The sequence below is a fragment of the Chelonoidis abingdonii genome, chromosome 1 (genome assembly GCF_003597395.2).
Source record: "Chelonoidis abingdonii isolate Lonesome George chromosome 1, CheloAbing_2.0, whole genome shotgun sequence".
In the NCBI taxonomy this organism is placed as follows: domain Eukaryota; kingdom Metazoa; phylum Chordata; order Testudines; family Testudinidae; genus Chelonoidis; species Chelonoidis abingdonii.
In genome coordinates this window covers 42,595,334-42,615,539 of record NC_133769.1, presented here as the reverse complement: position 1 = coordinate 42,615,539, position 20,206 = coordinate 42,595,334, and the positions used below count along the sequence as shown (strand labels likewise).

The window sequence follows — 20,206 nt, the reverse complement described above, 5'->3', positions numbered from 1 at the left end:
GAGGGCCTGTCAGATTTGGGTCCCCTTGGATTCTATCTGTCTTCTGTGCGCTGCATCTTCTTCTTCTTGTTTTCTTCTGTGGGCACTCTTCTTCTTGTTGTTTTTGGTGGGCTGCTCTCTTCTTCTTTGTTGTCTTCTTTGTTAGGCTGCCTTCTTCCCTTGGCTAGTTCTGCATTAAGAATTAGAACAGGCTAAGCAACAGAACCCAGCCAATCCTAACAACACTTCGCCAGTTGTTGTTCCACATCCCAAGAAATTTCCCACCTACAAGGCAGGTGATGACGCTGAGGCCTTCTTAGAAAATTTTGAAAAAAGCTGAATCTCCACGAAAAATTAAGACAAAAGTTTTCTTTAATGTTTAAACCATTTTCTCTTTTGAATTTTTTTTACATGTGCTTTTCCAGTTATGACCAAAGTGAAAATACTAAGATGCCACAAGAAAGGCTATTTCTGTTCTATTTCCAACTCAGCAGTAACTAAGAAGTACCAGAAATCTCACAAGAAAGGCTGTTCCAGCAAGATTTCCATCCTGATTTGTACACAATAGTTTCTTTTAGATTTGCCAATTACTACTGCTAAAGCCATACTTTCTGGACAAAAAGCTGTTAACAGGATTAAAAATGAGGCAAAATAAACCTATTCTTATCAAGACAAAGAAGAATATGAAAGAATGTAGTGCATATAGACCAAATCTTAAATCTACCCCTAAAGATGAGTGGGGGAAATGGAATCCTTCCCTCAGGCAATGAAGCAGCCTTGCAGAAAACTCCACACAGGCTTCATGAGATAATGCATGAAGTGCAGCAGCCTGCTTTGGTCCCAACATACTTCCTCTAAGGGCAAGCTGGAGGATTTTACATGAACATGAGCACTGCCCAACAGGAAGTCTCTGTGGAGATGGTCTCTGTGCTATGTTGCTGGATACAAACTCGCACCTCCACACACATCTTATGCTCACCTCACACAACAGAACTGCCCTTTAATCCATTTTCTTGACCTATGATACACATTTTACCAGGATCACCTTGACATTGATCAGTGTACACATCGAGGCTAGGCTTGCAAATAAGCAAGGGAAACCCACATTTACTGAACTGTTAAAATCGCTGAAGATCCTTCTTAGATGCAGTGTGCAAGGGCGTATTTGTCATGCCCTGACAACTGGAGTACAAAGTGATTGAAAATGAAGAGTGAGGTGTACTGTCTGGGCCATAGCCTGCCATTATTTTTTATGAAAAACTATCAGTGGCTTTGTTGGCCATTCTGCTTAGAATGATGATAGGGTACAGAAACACCTGTCGCAGCCAATACGGTTGTGCAGCTAGACAAATGTTATTACAACGGTTAAAGTTTTTACAAACCACTCAAGACTAAGCAGTGACCTAGTTGTTACTGTAAAAACCCATTTCATTCATATATGTTGCCATAAAATATTCATCTATGCTTTCAATAGCTTTTGACTTTCTTTCTCACTTCACTCAGGCTATGTCTATACTACGCAGCTTTTAGCGACATAGTTGTGTCATTACAGCCATGTTGCTAAAAGGCAGGCAGTGTAGCTGCTGTTTGTTGGCAGGAGAGAGCTCTCCTGCCGACAAAATAATTCCACCCCCAACGAGCAGAGTTACCTTTGTCAGCAGGAGAGCGCTCCTGCCAACAGAGCGCTGTTCACACCAGCACTTGTCGTTGGCAAAGCTTTTGTCTTTCAGGCTGTGTGTTTTTTAACACCTCTGAAAGACAAATCTTACATTGTTCAGTTGCCAGTGTAGACAGCCTCAAGCTGCCCCAATAGCCCTGCTTTCTCAGAAGCTATCTGCAGAGAGCTAAGAAGCTGGTGCCTAAGACAAAAATATGTCATTTGGGCTGAATTCCACATTTTTGATCTACAAAGCTTTGAAGAAAACCACCCCATTCATTTAAAGAGCACAGTGAAAGGAACAATATATACTGCACAGGAATCAGGGTCTTGAGTGTATGCAGATAAGGTGAAATTCTTGCCTCTGAAGAGAATCAGCACATGGCCTATGCGCCATATACATCGCACTACAGGTATGTCTACACTCCACAGTTTGGACAAAGAGGGTGTGAGCAGCAGTGCACACCAAAGTTCCATGCTGTAATTCCCTTTCTGGACACTGCAGGTGCAAGCTTAAAGGTCCCAAGATCACATGGAGCATAAGCACTCGCTTACTGTCTTTCACTGGTTATCTGGATTGTGAGTGGGAGAGAAAGGGATAATAGCCTTGCAGTACTTCTGCATTCACTAGTTGAACCAGCGGACAGAAGCGGCTCTGATCCACAACTGCACAGGGGACCTTCAGTGTCTGACACAGGTATAGGCCCACAGAGCTCATGGAGCTTAGCTTCTGAGTCAGACCATAGTTCCCATTCTGCTCCTGGAGCATCGTAAAAAACACACAGTCCCTTGCTCAGCCCTTTGAAGATATCAAATGTCATGATTTATTTAAGATTACTAGAAAAAGTTTAAAACTGAAGAACTATTTAATAATATACACTTTTGAACAACAAAAAACTTAGGGCCTGATTCTCTTCTCACTGATACTGGTGCAAATCAAGAGTAATGCCACTGAAATCAGTTGAGTTCAACTGGAGCAAAAATAGTGAAAGTGAGAGGTATATCAGTCCCACAGTCTGCTAAGTGTGCACACCCCAACACTGTACACTGATGGGTCTACCAAAAAAGTGTTCATCACTGCTAGCTGAATTCTTATGTGATTTGTTACACTGGAGCGAAGGATTCAATTAAACTCAATATAGCCATTATTAACAAGATGAAAGAAATTTTAACATGATGGGTTCCCTTTCTCAAGGTCTGCTTTCTTTCTTTGGTGCTGTGATGTGTACACATTGTACTACCTTCAGAGAGACATCTCTGAATATCATCAGAACTAGGGGGATGATACTCTGAGATGAAGAAAACTCTGAGTGTAGGCTGGTTCATTAGCAAAGTATGAAGCATTATCAGACATTTTGCTTTCTTAATGTCACCTTGAAATCATTTTGAATTCATCATAAGTGAAATAAAAATTAGAAGAAAAAGATTTGACCAACATCTCCAGAAATGTAGGGTGGGCAGAGGGAATTTACCTGCACTAGAGTTCTCAAGCTTTTTCATTCTTTGGACCACATTTTAATAGATAGTCTCCTGGGGTCACATCTCCCTCCCATTGGAAATTGAATAATATCCTTATTACATGTACAGCAACAGTTTCCATGGACAATTAGTAATATGAACAGATCTGATGTATTTTGATCTTTTAAGTGACTTAGCAGCTGGTAACAAGTAGGAGAGCCATGTCATGTGACCAGTACGTTCTATGCACACTACCAGCTATTGCTCCATCAATCACCTTGGGTCTATGTACAACAGCTTAAGAACTGCAGGACTAGTAAGGCAGTAAGAATAATGATGTATGGAAACACTCATATGATCTGTTTATGTCATACTTTTTAATTTTCCTTTACTCCACTTGTTGGAGAAAAGATCAATGTTATAGGCATAGTTTGGAAATATACTGAAAAGTTCCTGTCTCTTTAAATTACCCCTTTCAGTTATTTCACTGCTTCCGGAGCTGGGGGAGGAGTGGAGAGATGGGAGAATGACTTAGTGTTTACTATGGGTCCTTTTTCCTTATCAAAAAGTTCAGCCTCCTTTCTTTTGCAAAATGGAAAACAAGTATTTGTATATTCACTCAAAACCAAAAATTGCTAGGCTAATATAATAAATGATATCTTTATTATCTGAATGAACATGATTCATTCACCTGTCAAAACTTGTAAAACAAATAATGCAAGGAAATTAAAGTAGATCCTTTCACCAAATAGAGATGTATTTTAGACAGTCATTTATCCTCTGCCAATTCTTGTGCAGTCTGCGTTGTAACTTAATTTTGCCCAGTGGTTCATAAAACAGCTGTTTTAATCATTCAGCCAACTTCACTTTTTATTCTACAGCATTCCAACCATTATGACATTTTAAGAGATCTCTATTTCAGAAAATCCCAATACTTTAATATTCTGCCATGCAAATGTGAGGTCAAAGGATATGCAGGCTGGAATGCTATCTTGTACAGTTTTTCCACTTTCCACTTCAAGCACCTCAGTGACATTTACTTCTGCATTAAGGATATAGTGTTTTATGTCTTGAGGACAATTTTTTCCCATTATTTCAATATAGCTTTGAAATACCTTTCAATGCTCTTAGTAGGTTTCCTTTTTTTATAGTGGAAGACAACAGCATAATCATGAAGTGACAAAATGACGAAAGAGAAAGTCAGTTCAACAATACTCAGAAGAGTCATTACCCTTTTTTGCTCCTACACTTGGGCTCATGATGGAAACGGCTGATGAACAAAACCTGCTTAGTGTTGTCATCTGCATCTTTGAATCCCACTAGTAGCAACAACCACAAACTGAAATTCTGCAGAAATGATAATCAGAAGAATGACTCTCTTAGGCATGTATGTTGGCTTGATGTTCTGCTGGTTGAGATTCAAGATAACTGAAGTGTCTGGAAATTTGCAAAAACCATCTGACTAGAATTAAGAAAGATTCAGAAGGTTTTTGTGTCTTTGCTTATTTGCTACTTTTTTTCTCACATGTTTCTAAATCCTCCCAACTACATTTTATTTTTACACCTACATACCTACAGATCACCACAAGATGAGTAAAAAAACATTCAGCAAATGGGACTATTAATAACAAGCTACATATATTAGGCTAGAACCTGAACTGGGGTACAACAGCCTAGCTCTATTGACTTCAGTGAAGTTATACTGATTTCCACCAGCTGAGGATTTGGCCTAGTAATTATAATCTTGAATACCCACATAAACCTTTTCTCTTCCTCAATCTCCAATGCCTCTTACATATGTCTAAAGTTCAATCCAGAATCTGGTTCATTAAGACACTGACTCAGCAGTTTACCCCAGTAGTCCCCAACCTTTTTCGTCTGGCGACGAGCCATGGAGGACCGTGGCATCGGACGAGCATCCGCGGAAATGCCACCGACAAGCGGTGTCATCCAGAGGTGTCGCCACTGAAATGCCACCGAATTTCAGCAGCAATGCCTCTGTTTGTTGGTGGCAAGCAGCGTCACCAAGATGCAGCGCCACCGAAATGCTGCCGAATTTTGGCGGCATTTCAGTGGATGGTTGTCCACCGGCCAGGACGCCGGCGCACTTAGACACCCCAGTGGACACCCGCGGGCACCACATTAACGACCCCTGGTTTACCCCATTCAGCAAAAACACTTAAGCATATTCTTAACTTTTGGCATGTGCTTGAGACAATTAACATCAGTGCTTAACTGTTGATTTAATGGATCAGGGTCCAAATTTTTTGTAATAGTTGTACATTCAAACTCAACTTCATCCTGTCCAAAAACTCACTGGACTCTTACATCTTCTACGATTTCTTCAAATACCACTAATGTCAATGGACATCTTTCCATAGATTAATGGACTTTGGATCAGGCCTTCTGTTAGTTTCAAATGGCAAGGTGTTTAAATTACCTTGTCTCTCTGTTTATCAATGTAAATATCTTGGGAGTGAAAGAACAGTAAGAACATAAGAATGGCCGTACTGGATCACACCAAAGGTTCATCCGCCCAGTGTCCTGTCTACTGACAGTGGCCAATGCCAGTTGTCCCCGAGGGAGTGAACCTAACAGGTAATGATCAAGTGATTTCTCTCCTGCCATCCATCTCCATCCTCTGACAAACAGAGGCTAGGGACACCATTCCTTACCCATCTTGGCTAATAGCCATTAATGGACTTAACCTCCATGAATCTAATTTGTATTAGTTCTCCTTTAACGACCCTGTGCCTGATGTCTAGCCTACAAAACAGCTCCTTAACAGGCGAAAGGAGTACTAACCACCAGGATGATCTTGCGCTGTCGCTGCAAGAAAAGAAACCTGCCTGAACAGGAATCGAACTAAATGAAACAAATTCCTTTTATTTGTTTTTTTTTAACTTGCTGCCCCCATTAATTTCATTTTTGGTGCCCTAGTCTCTTGTATCCTCCAGTCCGGAAAAGTGTTATACAGAAAATTTTCTTTATTACCTAATCTCCATCTTGATTTTATTTACCTCTATCATATCCCTTAGTCTCCTCTTTTCAAGCGAAATTGTTTACAGCTATTTTTTTATATGGGATGCTCGTCCTATAAAACTTTTTTCATTATGCACTTTTCATCTTCTTTTTAATGAACTTTGTATATTCTTTTGAGTTTATGAGTGGAGAGGCCACATTTCTGTATTCAGTAGTGCAAGAGATGTGGGTTCGTATCATGGATTATTTAATGGGCAATAAGATATTCTCTTACTCTATCCTGTTTTAATGACTACTAAGGCTTCACATCACATAATGTTTTTGACTTGCGCTGCACAGCTGCGATGGAATCTTCAGAGAGCTATCCACGATAAACTCCAGATCTTCTTTCCGATGACTGTAGTGTAAAATTAGCCCCATCTATGATATATAGCTGGTTTTGCCCAATGCATATACATTTCTCCATAGACTTTCATTGCCCATTTGTTGCCCAATCAACTTCAGCTTTTGTGAGATCTTTTTGAGTTAAATTCACAGTCTGCTTTGGTCCTTAAACTATCGTTGAGCAGCTTTGTATCATCTGAAAACTTGGGCCACCTCCACTTTTTACCCTATCTCTAGATCATATAAGAAATAATTGAATAGGATTTTGGTCCTTAGGACGACCGTTGGAGACCACTAGTTTTACACCTCTCCATTCTGAAAATTTACAATTTTTTCCTACCTTTTTCCCTGATCTTTTAATCCAGTTTCTTTATATGAAGGACTTCCTTTTATCCCACAACAACTTAATGTATGTAAGAGCCTTTGGTGAGGGACCTTGTCAAAGGCTTAGTGGAAATCTAAGTATACTATGTCCACTGGATCCCCTTTATCCACATGTTTGTTGACCCCTTCAAAGAACTCTAATCGATTAGTAAGATACAATTTCCCTGTACAGAAACCATGTTGACTTTTGCCCAACAATTTATGTTCTTCTATGTGTCTGACAATTTAATTCTCTACTATTGTTTCAACTAATTTGCCCGGTACCAACGTTAGACTTACCTGTCTGTAATTGCTGGGATCACCCCTAGAGCCCTTTTTAAATATTGGCATTACATTAGCTATCTTCCCAGTCATTGGGTACAGACAGCGATTTAAAGGACAGGTTACAAACCATAGTTAATAGTTCCGCAACTTCACATCTGAGTTCTTTCAGAACTCTTGGGTGAATGCCATCTGGTCCTGATGACTTGTTACTGTTAAGTTTATCAATTAATTCCAAAACCTCCTCTAGTGACACTTCAATCTGTGACAATTCCTCAGATTTGTCACCTACAAAGGATGGCTCAGGTTTGGGAATCTCCCTCACATCCTCAGCAGTGAAGACTGAAGCAAAACAAAGAGGAGATACCAAAATATTTTCTACTTAAATTGTGTACTTCTTAGTTCTTGGAATGGGCAACTACATATGTGTATATGATCTTTCCAGAAAATATATTGGTTTCTACTGCTTGTTGTGGGTATCAATAACATTTAGGGGATAAGGAAGTGCCCATCAGGAAGAAGGGCCTGCAGCAGAGCCCAGTCTCTTGGCAACCTATCCAGTGCAGCTGGCCTATAGTGGGCTGCCTGAATGGCTACACCAACTGATTGGCTGGAAAAGTCAGCAGACCGGCTCTTAATTCCCATAGCAGCACCACCCCCATCACTACCACCACAGCGACTGCTCAAAGCGTATTCCGTAGCTGCAAGAGCTCCTGTGCCTGCTTGCCCCCAGCCCTGCTCTGGGCCTGTTTCAGCCTTGGACCCAGCCTTGCCTGTCTTGCCTCACTCCAGATTAACTGGTTCTGACCCTTGACTCCAATTCCTGACTTCTGACACCAGCTCTGACTCCTGCTCAGGCCACTAGGCCCCTGATTCCTGCTCACGCCCCAGTCCTGACAGTACCCCAGAACACTTTCAGGGATGTTTTAACTATTTATGATTATTATTATTATTATTATTATTATTATTTATTATTATAATAGGAGCATGTCTAGAGATACAGATGCTGTAAAATACCAGTTGGGAATAGATTTGGGATTTAAAAACTGCCTTGCTCAATTTTATTACCTTCAGCATTTCACGAATGCAACCCTTGCTCTTATTCAGTGCTTTAAGTTCCCTAATTTATAGCTAGATTCCCTTTGAACAAACTCAAGCCATATAGCCAAATAATATGAGGGCTCTAAAATAACTGCAGACAAGGTTCAGGGTGATGAGCACCTCAGAAACCACCACTTCGTTTAATTTATCCCATCATTTCCTTATCAGATAAAAATAGGTGTACAAAAAGCAATTCCAATTACCATAATTCCAATTACCATATTTTATAGTGTATTAGCTTTCTTTAGAACATGCATCTTTAGAAGTTTTATATTAACTGAAAAAACTACAAGTAACTTTGCCTGAGTATTTTCAGATACTTATATACGTGAGCACTAGTCATTACATTTTTGTCCCATTTAGAGAAACAATTTAATTGCATGCATGCTTGAGCTACTGTGATGATGTCCAGAAGACTCGGTGTGGAAACGTTTTTATTTACAACAAAAAGCAGAAAGGCTGAAAGAATTATTTGAATTGCAAAACTACTGTATTAGCATTTTAATATGTTTTTACCCCTCCTGAAAGTCATTATATGAAGAACAAGAATAACCGATCATTTTTTAAAAATGCAACAACTAACAAACAAAGTTTAGTGACAGAACCCAGGGGATTTAGTTGTGTTCATATGTCCACTTTGGGAGTTGACATAAGAAACCAAACAAAGGGGTTTACTATTCTCCTCTTTAGAAGTGGAGAGTGTGTCATCTCTTGCATCAAATAAATGTGAACCTATTGTGTAAATTAAAGTCATTGTGGAACCACTGGCTAAACAGCATTTTCCATTATCCCGAAATACATTTGTTTATTCACAAATACCATCCCTTGCTAAATTCAGCATGCCCTGAATGGTAAAACATTCTCTTTCAAACAATAAGTATTGTATCTCTATCCACACAAGTCTTTCCTGACTTAAACCTATACATAAAAACATCAGCATTTAAACTCTGTTCATACATACGATTATCAGCTAAAAGTATTTCCGTGTTCCAATTATAAATGTCAGAATTCTTCAGCTTTACTTACTGCACCTATGCTGTGCCACTAACTTAGGGCTTAATTCTCCATAAAATATTAATGACCTTTCATTCTGAACAAGGCCATGCAAGTCATGGCAGGTTACAGCTCTCGGCTTAGTGGCAGTCTGACCTATTCAGCAGTGAGCGTGCTTAATGCTTTTTTTTATTTTATTTTTTTAAAGAAACCTGGGTGAAAGCCACACTGATCTATAGAAGTGAAAAAGATCATACTAATGAGCTCTGCTCCCCTTGAAAACTTTTATGCCTGAATCAGCAGGTGTTTTATTTAGTCACACAATAACACTTTGAATTTTGAAGCCAAGGGGGTTATGCCAGCTGAAAGCATGTAGCCATTTCCATATACATTGACGGGGATAGATTCTGTAGTCCATTTTCTGAAAAATATTTTGCATACTTTAAAAAATAAATTTTTAAAAAATCACCCACTAGGAGTGGGAGCAGGAGGATACTCTGGTTCAGGAATTCTTACCCTACATTTCTGCTTTTCAAGATTTTCCAAACCATCTTGGTGATTGATTTGTGTTTTATTGCTCTTTCCTAGCGGATCTGCCATCTTTCCCAATGTCAGCTGGAGACAAACTGACGTGTCTCTGTCTTCACATTAGAAGCAACAGAGATAGAGTTAAATGTCTAAGATACTGTATATGGTTCTCCCTGACTGATAAGGGTCTTGTCAACTGAACAAGGAAGAACTGACCTCTGAACATGTTAGACTGACTCTCTCATCAAAAGAGCTCATTTTCATGAGCCTAATTTCTCAAGGAGCTATTAATTAATTAGCTGAGCCCTCCTGTAAGGTTTTATATGAGATCAATATTCAATTTACTGGGCATTTTTCTTCCCATATTTGTATTTATTTACTTGCTTACTTACTTATGTGTGTGGCTGACAGGTAAAGGTAATGGCTGTCATTCTACCCAAACATTCTTCTTCATTATTTTTGACAAGTGTAAGTAGATCTTTGTGGAATTTTGAAATATATCTATTTGCATCAGTTCTATGCTAGGCAGCAAACATTTATAGCATTTCATATAACAGACTGAAGCATCATGAAAGGATAATAATACACATTAGTGGAAGCAGTCATTTAAGGAAAAGATGTATCCAGAAAATGACCAAGCTATTATGGCAATCATGTCATAGCCAGATCCCAGATCTTGTTACAAAACCCAGGAATGCACCTTTCCAAAGACACATGCCATTACCTTCCATTTCCTAATAGTCTAGGAATTTGTGTTCACATTCAGAATTAGTAATTTATAAGACTGAATTAATGTAATTTTACAAATATTGTAACTGAAAAAGGCAGGTTAATATTTGATTCTTAATTTTATTGTCACTTACCTTCTCTGTGGACTGCGCAGTACCAAAAAAGATGGGAATAAAAGCTAACCAAATTATGCAGGTGGTGTACATAGTAAATCCAATGGGTTTTGCTTCATTGAAGGTCTCTGGAACCCCTCTTGTTTTAATAGCATACACAGTGCATGTGACCATCAAGAGAATACTGTAACCAAGGGAACAGATGAGAGAAAGATCAGAAATGTCACATTTGAGAACTCCCCTGGCATTTTCCGGATCAAGTGTCCTCTGCTCTCCATAGTCTATTACGATATGTGGTGGATCAACAGCAAACCAGATGAAGACTCCAAGAAGTTGCATGGATATGAGGCTGAAAGTGATCACCAACTGGGAAGCTGGGCTAATAAACTTTGGAGCTGTGACAGATTTTTTACCTTGCTCAAATATTCTGTGGATTCTATTAGTTTTTGTGAGCAAGGCAGAGTAACTGAAGCACATGCCGAGTCCTAAAAAGAGCCGTCGAAATGAGCAGATCACTGTGTCTGGAGCGGCAATCATTAAAAAAGTGATAGAGTAACAGAGAAAAATCCCAGTCAATAGCACGTAGCTGAGTTCACGGCCAGATGCCCTGACGATGGGTGTGTCATTGTAGCGGACAAATGTCACGATGACAAAGGTGGTTGCAATAATTCCTAGAATAGCTATGAACACAGGCACGATGGCCCAGGGAGAATGCCATTCCAGTTTGATTATTGGAATAAGCTGGCAATCTGTGCGGTTGGCATTTGGTCGCTTATTAAATGGGCACAGTTCACAGGTGAGCTCATCCACTTGGTAATGGTACCCTTCACAGCGTTCACAGTGCCAACAGCAAGGCACTCCCTTTACTGTTTTCTTTCTTTCACCAGGTTTACAAGGCAGGCTGCAAACAGATGCTGGATGAGTATGATCTCTGCTAGCCCACTGCATGTCTTCTACCTATGGGTATAAAAAATTAATGAGCCTTCCATTTTCCTTCATTTATAATATCCTAATCCTGGCCACAGATTTGTCATAAATCATGGTGTACTGACAGTACAAATACAGTTTACCCTAATAAGAAACCTGTTTCTTTCCCTTATATTGACTTTATGAAAGTGTTAAATGATTGTGCCCAATAAATCATTCATGCCATGGGCTTGGTGAGTGTCATTAGTTTTTATTTACATCTTTACTGCTGACCAAATTGACATCTGTAAACAGATTTATTGACTCCAGGCTAGTTTAAAAGGAAAAAATCCAAAATAAAGAAGTTTATAAACTAATCACATGCAAGTATAAATACCAGTAGTTTTCAAACATTTAATTAGGAAATGTGGAGTATGTGGGTTTGGAATAAATTTCTGATACTGCAAAAGGACAGATTAAAATCTCCACGCATCAACTCTGACAGAATAAAAAGGACCAGGAAAGGATCCACTTCTATTTAGACATAATGGCATCTCTTCCAAGGAGAACCTGTTATCTGTTTATATGTTTTCATCCTTCAACTTTTGCTCAAAATGCATAAGAATATCTTTTTCCACCCCCATTTCTAGTAGGTAAAAATGTGTATACACCACAATACGATTAATAATTTAAAGAGATGTCACAGCTGCACTTCAGTCCTCCTGGTTTAAAAATTCCAATATCTTTTTATAGTTTAAAATTCATACACGCAGTGCAAACTTGTTTCAAAAGGCCCATCAATCCTGGATCTCTCCACCATGACATATAACAAATAGGACGTCTCCCCCCCGCCCCCCCAAAACAAGAATCTGTAAAGAAAACTCACGAATCTAACAAGATTCTTGCTTAACTTCTGCACCTTGGCCCAGATTCTGCCACCTTTACTCAGGTTGAGTAGCACTTTGCTCCACAAGGGGTCCCACTGATTTAAATAGAGCTACTTACAGAGTAAGGTGTTATTGCAAGGATGGCAGAATCTGGCCCTTTCCTTTGTGCCCCATCCTTCATGCGTACATTATTTAATTAGATCGTAAACTCTTAAGTGTGGGGACTGTGTCCTCATACTTGCCTGTAAAGTGCCTAGCACAGTTTTGCATTTATAAATTGTATTTATAAGTAAAACAACAATAATAAACTTCCATGTGGCATGGAAGTTTTCACTTTCCACTGGCAGAGGACAAAGTAAGGCCAGTATGGCAAAGGTGATAATTTTGGCCTTAGCAGTTCCAGCAGTATTACCACAAATTTCAGAGAGTGCAAGGCAGCTGCTTGACAGCCTCAATCCCCTGCCTCTAAGCAGCCAAGCACCAGCCATATAGCCATGTTGACTTGACAGTGGAGCCTGTTCTACTCTTCTGTGCCATAGGGGACCTTCTGGTTCATTTTATTCGTCACAGCAAAAGTGCCCAACTATAATGATGCATTGAACATAAACACACTCATAAAGTCTCTAGGGCCTAGATCTTCAAAGGGATTTCATCATCTAACTTCCATTACAATCAATGGGAGTTTAGGTACTAAATATCTTTGATGATCTGGGTCTAAGGGCCTGATGCAAAGTTCACTCAAGTCTATAGGAGTATGTCTACACTGTAATAAAACAGTTGTGCCTAACCTGTGTCAGCTAGAGTTGCCAACTTTCTAATTGCACAAAACCAAACACCCTTGCTCTGCCTCCTGCCATGCCCCTTCTCTAAGCCCCTGCCTCCATCACATCCTGGTCAATGGGAGCTGCGGAGCCAGCGCTTAGGGCGGGGGCAGCACATGGAGGTTCTCAGGCCACCCTGCACCTAGGGGCCAGACATGCCAGTCACTTCTGGTAAACTGCGCAGAGTCAAAGTAGAAAGGGAGCCTCCCTTAGCTCCGCTGTGCAGCTGACTGGACTTTTAAAGGCCCAGTCAGCAGTGCTGAGCGGAGCCACCAGGGTCCATTTTCAACTGGGCATTCCAGTCGAAAACTGGATGCCTGGCAACCCTAATGTCAGCTGACTCAAGGTCATGGCAGTGTTCCCTCTAATTTTTCCCACACATGTACGGAATGAGTTTTGTTATGTGCACCAATATGGAAGTGATGTGTGACACATCACCTCTACATTAGTTTACATAACAAAATTCATGTGGTGGGGGTGGGGCCAACAGGTTCGGAGTGTGGGAGGGCGGCTCAGGGCTGGGGCAGAGGATTAGGGTGTGGTGAAGGGGGTGAGGGCTCCAGAGTGGGGTCAGGGATGAGGGGCTCAGGGCTGGGGCAGATGTTTAGGTGTAGGTGAAAGCTCTGGCTGGAGGTGCGGGCTCTGAGGTGGGGCTGAGGATGAGGGGTTTGGGATGCAGGCTGCCCGGGGGCTACAGCAGGGAAATCAGACTCCCCCCAGCTCTTTCTCTCCACAGAAGCACCTGGCTGGGGGAGGGAGAGGGGAAAGAGGTGCCTCTCCCCTGGCTGCGGCAGGTCCATGCTGGGGCTGGGGTGAGGCCAGGGAAGGGACACCTGTCCCCTGGCCACTGCATGTCTGAGGCAGGTCCCTGCTGGGGCCGGCAGGAAGAGGAGCCTTTCCTCACCATGGCAGGTCTGTGCTAGGGGAGTGGAATCTCGCCCCGCTGCAGCCCTGAGCCCATGCGCTGGGTTTAATAGGCAGCTGTGCAGCTTAAAGGAAACGTAAGTAATGAAGCTCATGCTATGGAACTATAACATTGCGGTGTAGGCTTTTGGGCTCAGGTTGGAGCCCAGATTCCGGGATCCCGCAAGTGGGGAGAGTCCCAGAGCCTGGGCTCCAGGCCAAGTCCAAACGTCTACACTGCAGTGTTTTAGCCCCACAGCCCGTGCCTCACAAGCCTGAGTCAGCTGACACAGGCCAGCCAACACAGGCCAGTTATGGGTGTTTTATCACAGTGTAGACATACCCTAGGAGTCTTAGGCTATTCTACAGTCCTCCTGATTCTCAAGACTAGCAATCATACTATTTTGGACAACCTAATAGATCTAATGAATGGAATGAAGGAAAAGTGTTGCTATGAATTCTGAATGATAACTAAAAGTACAGTATTAGCACTTTTACCTCACATCGGTGCTGTGAGGATAAATACATTAAAGACTGGTAAGGTAATGGGTGGGGCGGAAGATACAAATACATCATTCATATATATATCATTCAAGTACTTCTGAATGTTTCGCTTGTTTAGCTGAGCAAAATGGGTACACGTTCTTTTAATGTACAACTATGCAGTATTTTACAAAATTTCATCCAGCCCTTATCACCATTGTTGAATGTCCCTCAAAATTCTTGCGGTTAGTGAATACATTTCAATGTCTCAAAAGTTACATGATCTAGTGACAACAGCAGTAATAAATGCCCATCTTGAGAAGGTCACTAGTAATGATTCATATTATAGTTTTCATTCCAGTAGATCTGGCACACAAAATATGTACTACATAATTCATATTATGACAATATAATGCTACAAATATTGGAAAAACTCACCAGAAGAGCACACTTGCTTCTTTTTTATTTTAAAAAAAAATATAATCATTCCAGTCTTTTAAGCCTAGAATGATCTAAAACAATGTGATCTTTCAAGGCTCAAAAAATGTACATAAAAATAGGAAATGTTCAATATTTGAGGCTGGGGAGGGTTGGAATGTTTTATCCCCCTATTTCACTTTATTTGTCCCAAATTTTCCTGTCTGAGTGATTGTTTTTTAGGCTAATCTCATGATTAGATTCATAGATCCAGGTTGCCCCAGACATGGAAAAAAGGTCCCTAGCAGACAGGAAATTATGAGAGTCCCTGCTTATGAGATTGTCAGTGCATTATTATACCTTTGGAGAAAGAGGAGGTTGCTCCTGAAGAAGTAGTAAGCAACTGGGCCTTCTAAATCCAAGGATACCCAGAGATCTTCAAAGTCCTTTTCCTTTCACAGAGTGTCACACAGAGCACTGCTTCTATAGAACCCATGATCCCAGGGATTTTCCTGCTGGCCATCTCTATCCAACCTCCCTTCAGTATATATATATTGCAGGTGGGTGATCACTCAGCACAGGGGGACATACACATATGTAGCTGATAATTTAACTTTGAGGTGCTTTAGAAATAACTTAGCTATATGACAGATAAGTAATTCTGAGAGGGTCAGCATGATCTTACTTAGGTATTGATTATGGGTGTGGGAGAGGGACAGTACTGCAGAAAGCAACCGTTCCCACAGCTTTGCTCCATCCCACTCCAGCACCTCTTCCTCCTCCTCCACTGCCAGGGAACCCTGCAGATCACTCAGAGACTACTCCCATGGAGGCAGAGTGAGAGGGGGATGATACCACAGAGCAAGTCTTACTTCTCTTTAGGTGTCCCCAGACATCTGCTAGAGGTCCCCTTTACTCACAGAAAAGGAAGCGATGGTCCAGCTCACATAAATTAAAGACTGAAAAGACATGTTTCTGTAGGTCATCTAGCTGAATCCCCTGGTACCTATCAACCTCCAGTACGCTATGTACTTCATATATTTTAAAAACTTCATTTTACTTAATATGAATATATTGAAGTAACTCAGTACATTTCACAATGGCCAGAGTCTGTTACAACACTCTTAAAAGCCCTTGCAGTTTTTCTATCATAAAGCAAACAATATAAAAATGGATTAAACACCCCAAACCTCAAGTCATAATCAATTCATAAATTGATAGTATTGCATTTTATTCTTAATTTAACTGGAGATCCACTGGTGCTAAGAAAGGATAGTAAGATACAAAAAGGAGATCGGAGAAGAAATGGGACAAGACTTTCACAATTGTTTGCCTAAAACTAGGTTCCTAAATCCACACTGAAGCACTTAAATAAATGGTCTAATTTTCAAAATTGTTGAATGTCCATAACTTCCACTGAAGTCAAAGGGAGCTGCTGGGTGCTCAGCACTTTTGGTAATCAAGTCATTTATGTTGGTGTCTAAATACGGACTTAACAGGCAGAATCTTCAAAAGTGTCTAAGAGAATGCATTTAATTCGATTCATTGATTTAAATGCAAGTTAGTCTCCTTACATGCTTGGGTGCTTTGGAAACTCCCTCATGGCTCCTATCTGCATTTTTAGATGCCTGAATGTCTTTAAAAATCTCACACAGAGTGATTTAGGAGCTTAATTTTACACACCCATTTTTTAAAAACTTGGCTTAGAAGAATAAAAATAAAAATAACGCAAAAAGAAGATAAGAGAAAGGAGAAAGAAGAGAAAGTGCCAGTCAGAAAAATAATAATTAGTGTATCACTTCAGGGACTATTTTGCCCACTCTGAACAAGAAGCAGCCCTTCTGTTGCTCAGAGTCTGCTAAAGTTGGCTGAGGCTCACTCAGATTATTTGATAGTCCTTGGTAAACTTCATTTCTGGTACGCTCATTTTTGTTACTTACATTTGTGTGTGCCAGCTGCTTAGTGCTCTCAACTACGATGTCATCACAAGACAAGGCAAATTACTATCTTAAATCCATCCTTATCTGTTGCACATGTTAGGTGTGTACAGAACAAGCTTGCTCAGATTTTATTATTGGTAATAGTTTAAACCTGATTATTAATTTTATTTAAGTGGCTCCTCTGAATTTTCAAACCAATCTCCTTGATGGATATTTGTGCTACCATGAGCCTGGTCTACACTGCAGGGGGATCGATCTAAGATACGCAACTTCAGCTACAAGAATAGTGTAGCTAAAGCCGACGCATCTTAGATTGAATTAAAACTACTTACTTCGTGTCCTCACGGCATGCTGCAGCTCCCCTGTTGACTTTGCTTCCCCCTCTCACCAAGCTGGAGTTCAGCAGTCAATGGGAGAGCGATCAGGGATCAATTTATCACATCTACATTACATGAGATAAATCGATCCCCGGTAGATCAATCGCTCCCCGCCGATCCGGCAGGTAGTGTAAACGTACCCAAGATACGTCTAAAGTTCCCATANGGTGTCCCCAGACATCTGCTAGAGGTCCCCTTTACTCACAGAAAAGGAAGCGATGGTCCAGCTCACATAAATTAAAGACTGAAAAGACATGTTTCTGTAGGTCATCTAGCTGAATCCCCTGGTACCTATCAACCTCCAGTACGCTATGTACTTCATATATTTTAAAAACTTCATTTTACTTAATATGAATATATTGAAGTAACTCAGTACATTTCACAATGGCCAGAGTCTGTTACAACACTCTTAAAAGCCCTTGCAGTTTTTCTATCATAAAGCAAACAATATAAAAATGGATTAAACACCCCAAACCTCAAGTCATAATCAATTCATAAATTGATAGTATTGCATTTTATTCTTAATTTAACTGGAGATCCACTGGTGCTAAGAAAGGATAGTAAGATACAAAAAGGAGATCGGAGAAGAAATGGGACAAGACTTTCACAATTGTTTGCCTAAAACTAGGTTCCTAAATCCACACTGAAGCACTTAAATAAATGGTCTAATTTTCAAAATTGTTGAATGTCCATAACTTCCACTGAAGTCAAAGGGAGCTGCTGGGTGCTCAGCACTTTTGGTAATCAAGTCATTTATGTTGGTGTCTAAATACGGACTTAACAGGCAGAATCTTCAAAAGTGTCTAAGAGAATGCATTTAATTCGATTCATTGATTTAAATGCAAGTTAGTCTCCTTACATGCTTGGGTGCTTTGGAAACTCCCTCATGGCTCCTATCTGCATTTTTAGATGCCTGAATGTCTTTAAAAATCTCACACAGAGTGATTTAGGAGCTTAATTTTACACACCCATTTTTTAAAAACTTGGCTTAGAAGAATAAAAATAAAAATAACGCAAAAAGAAGATAAGAGAAAGGAGAAAGAAGAGAAAGTGCCAGTCAGAAAAATAATAATTAGTGTATCACTTCAGGGACTATTTTGCCCACTCTGAACAAGAAGCAGCCCTTCTGTTGCTCAGAGTCTGCTAAAGTTGGCTGAGGCTCACTCAGATTATTTGATAGTCCTTGGTAAACTTCATTTCTGGTACGCTCATTTTTGTTACTTACATTTGTGTGTGCCAGCTGCTTAGTGCTCTCAACTACGATGTCATCACAAGACAAGGCAAATTACTATCTTAAATCCATCCTTATCTGTTGCACATGTTAGGTGTGTACAGAACAAGCTTGCTCAGATTTTATTATTGGTAATAGTTTAAACCTGATTATTAATTTTATTTAAGTGGCTCCTCTGAATTTTCAAACCAATCTCCTTGATGGATATTTGTGCTACCATGAGCCTGGTCTACACTGCAGGGGGATCGATCTAAGATACGCAACTTCAGCTACAAGAATAGTGTAGCTAAAGCCGACGCATCTTAGATTGAATTAAAACTACTTACTTCGTGTCCTCACGGCATGCTGCAGCTCCCCTGTTGACTTTGCTTCCCCCTCTCACCAAGCTGGAGTTCAGCAGTCAATGGGAGAGCGATCAGGGATCAATTTATCACATCTACATTACATGAGATAAATCGATCCCCGGTAGATCAATCGCTACCCGCCGATCCGGCAGGTAGTGTAAACGTACCCAAGATACGTCTAAAGTTCCCATAGCAAAAAGGCATTAGATGATGATCTGCCGTTTACCACTCTCTTAATGATTATCTGCATAATAACCAAAAACAGAGTATATAATTATTTCCTTAAATTACAATATTTGTTCGTTTCAGAACTAATTTGTCAGGACACAAGAGAATGTACCTTCCTTGCTATTTAAACTGGAATAACCATCATAAAAATCAACTATGTAGGATATATGTGCCTGATGGAGTTGTAACTTGTTCAGATTTACAGCCCTAAAGCTCATTATATTACCTAACCAGTGAAAACACAGACTGAATGAAGTTTCATAACAACACTGAGTAAACAGTGCCAGCCTTTTATGAATATTACAATTACATTTCTTCTTTAACCTCTAATAACAAAACTAAAAAAATGACGCTGGGAAAGCTGGGTTAATACAAGGCATGATCTGTACATGCCACAATACAGCATACAGCAGGCATATTCACAATCCAGCACCTTCATTCCTTTAGCAACTCAACAACTAATTTAATTAGCAGTGCTCTTAGAAACTAGAGACCAACTATTAATGTTATTAATAGGTTGCATAACAGATTTTTGAAGCAGACTTTCCATCATTAATGAAAACAGACAAAATTCTGCCCTTCCTCAGATACGACAATGACCTATGACAATATCAGAACCTGGATAGAGAGAGAGAGAGAAACAGATTGATCTTATTGCTGGGACAGCCCCACTGACTTTCCTGGGAAGGACAGAATCTGAAGAATAAATCATGGTTTTATAGGGTGTTCATCAGGGCTTTACCTAAATAATATTGCAAAGCCCGTAAAATTGCTTCAGGATATATAATATTATTATTTATAATTAGGAAATTACCTTGTATTTCAACTATTTAAAACATTAGTTCCAAATCTGATATTTACCCAATGATAATTCAATAACAGAAAGATGTTTCTTTAAGAATAGTGCTGTAATGAGCTAAATAATACTAGCTATAGACAACCCTAGGATTCTCTGCTGCTTTTACAGATCCAGACTAACACGGCTACCCCTCTGATACTTGACACCATGCAAGGCACTGCATTTAGCCGTATGGAGTGGAAATCCATCAACCTCATGAAGAAACTTGCACAAATACAAACAGATATCATCTTCCTTTCCA

General features: G+C 40.1%; 1 protein-coding gene across 2 annotated transcripts in view; it reads right to left on the bottom strand.

Annotated features, from left to right (window-relative positions):
• The window catches only part of GRM8 (glutamate metabotropic receptor 8), a 517,546-nt gene that overhangs the window by 58,667 nt on the left and 438,673 nt on the right, over nucleotides 1-20,206 (bottom strand). For both annotated transcript variants that reach the window (XM_075065157.1, XM_075065150.1), the window contains exon 8: nucleotides 10,591-11,526. In XM_075065157.1, the coding sequence (XP_074921258.1) occupies nucleotides 10,591-11,526 (936 nt within the window). The remainder of the gene's footprint in view (nucleotides 1-10,590; nucleotides 11,527-20,206) is intronic.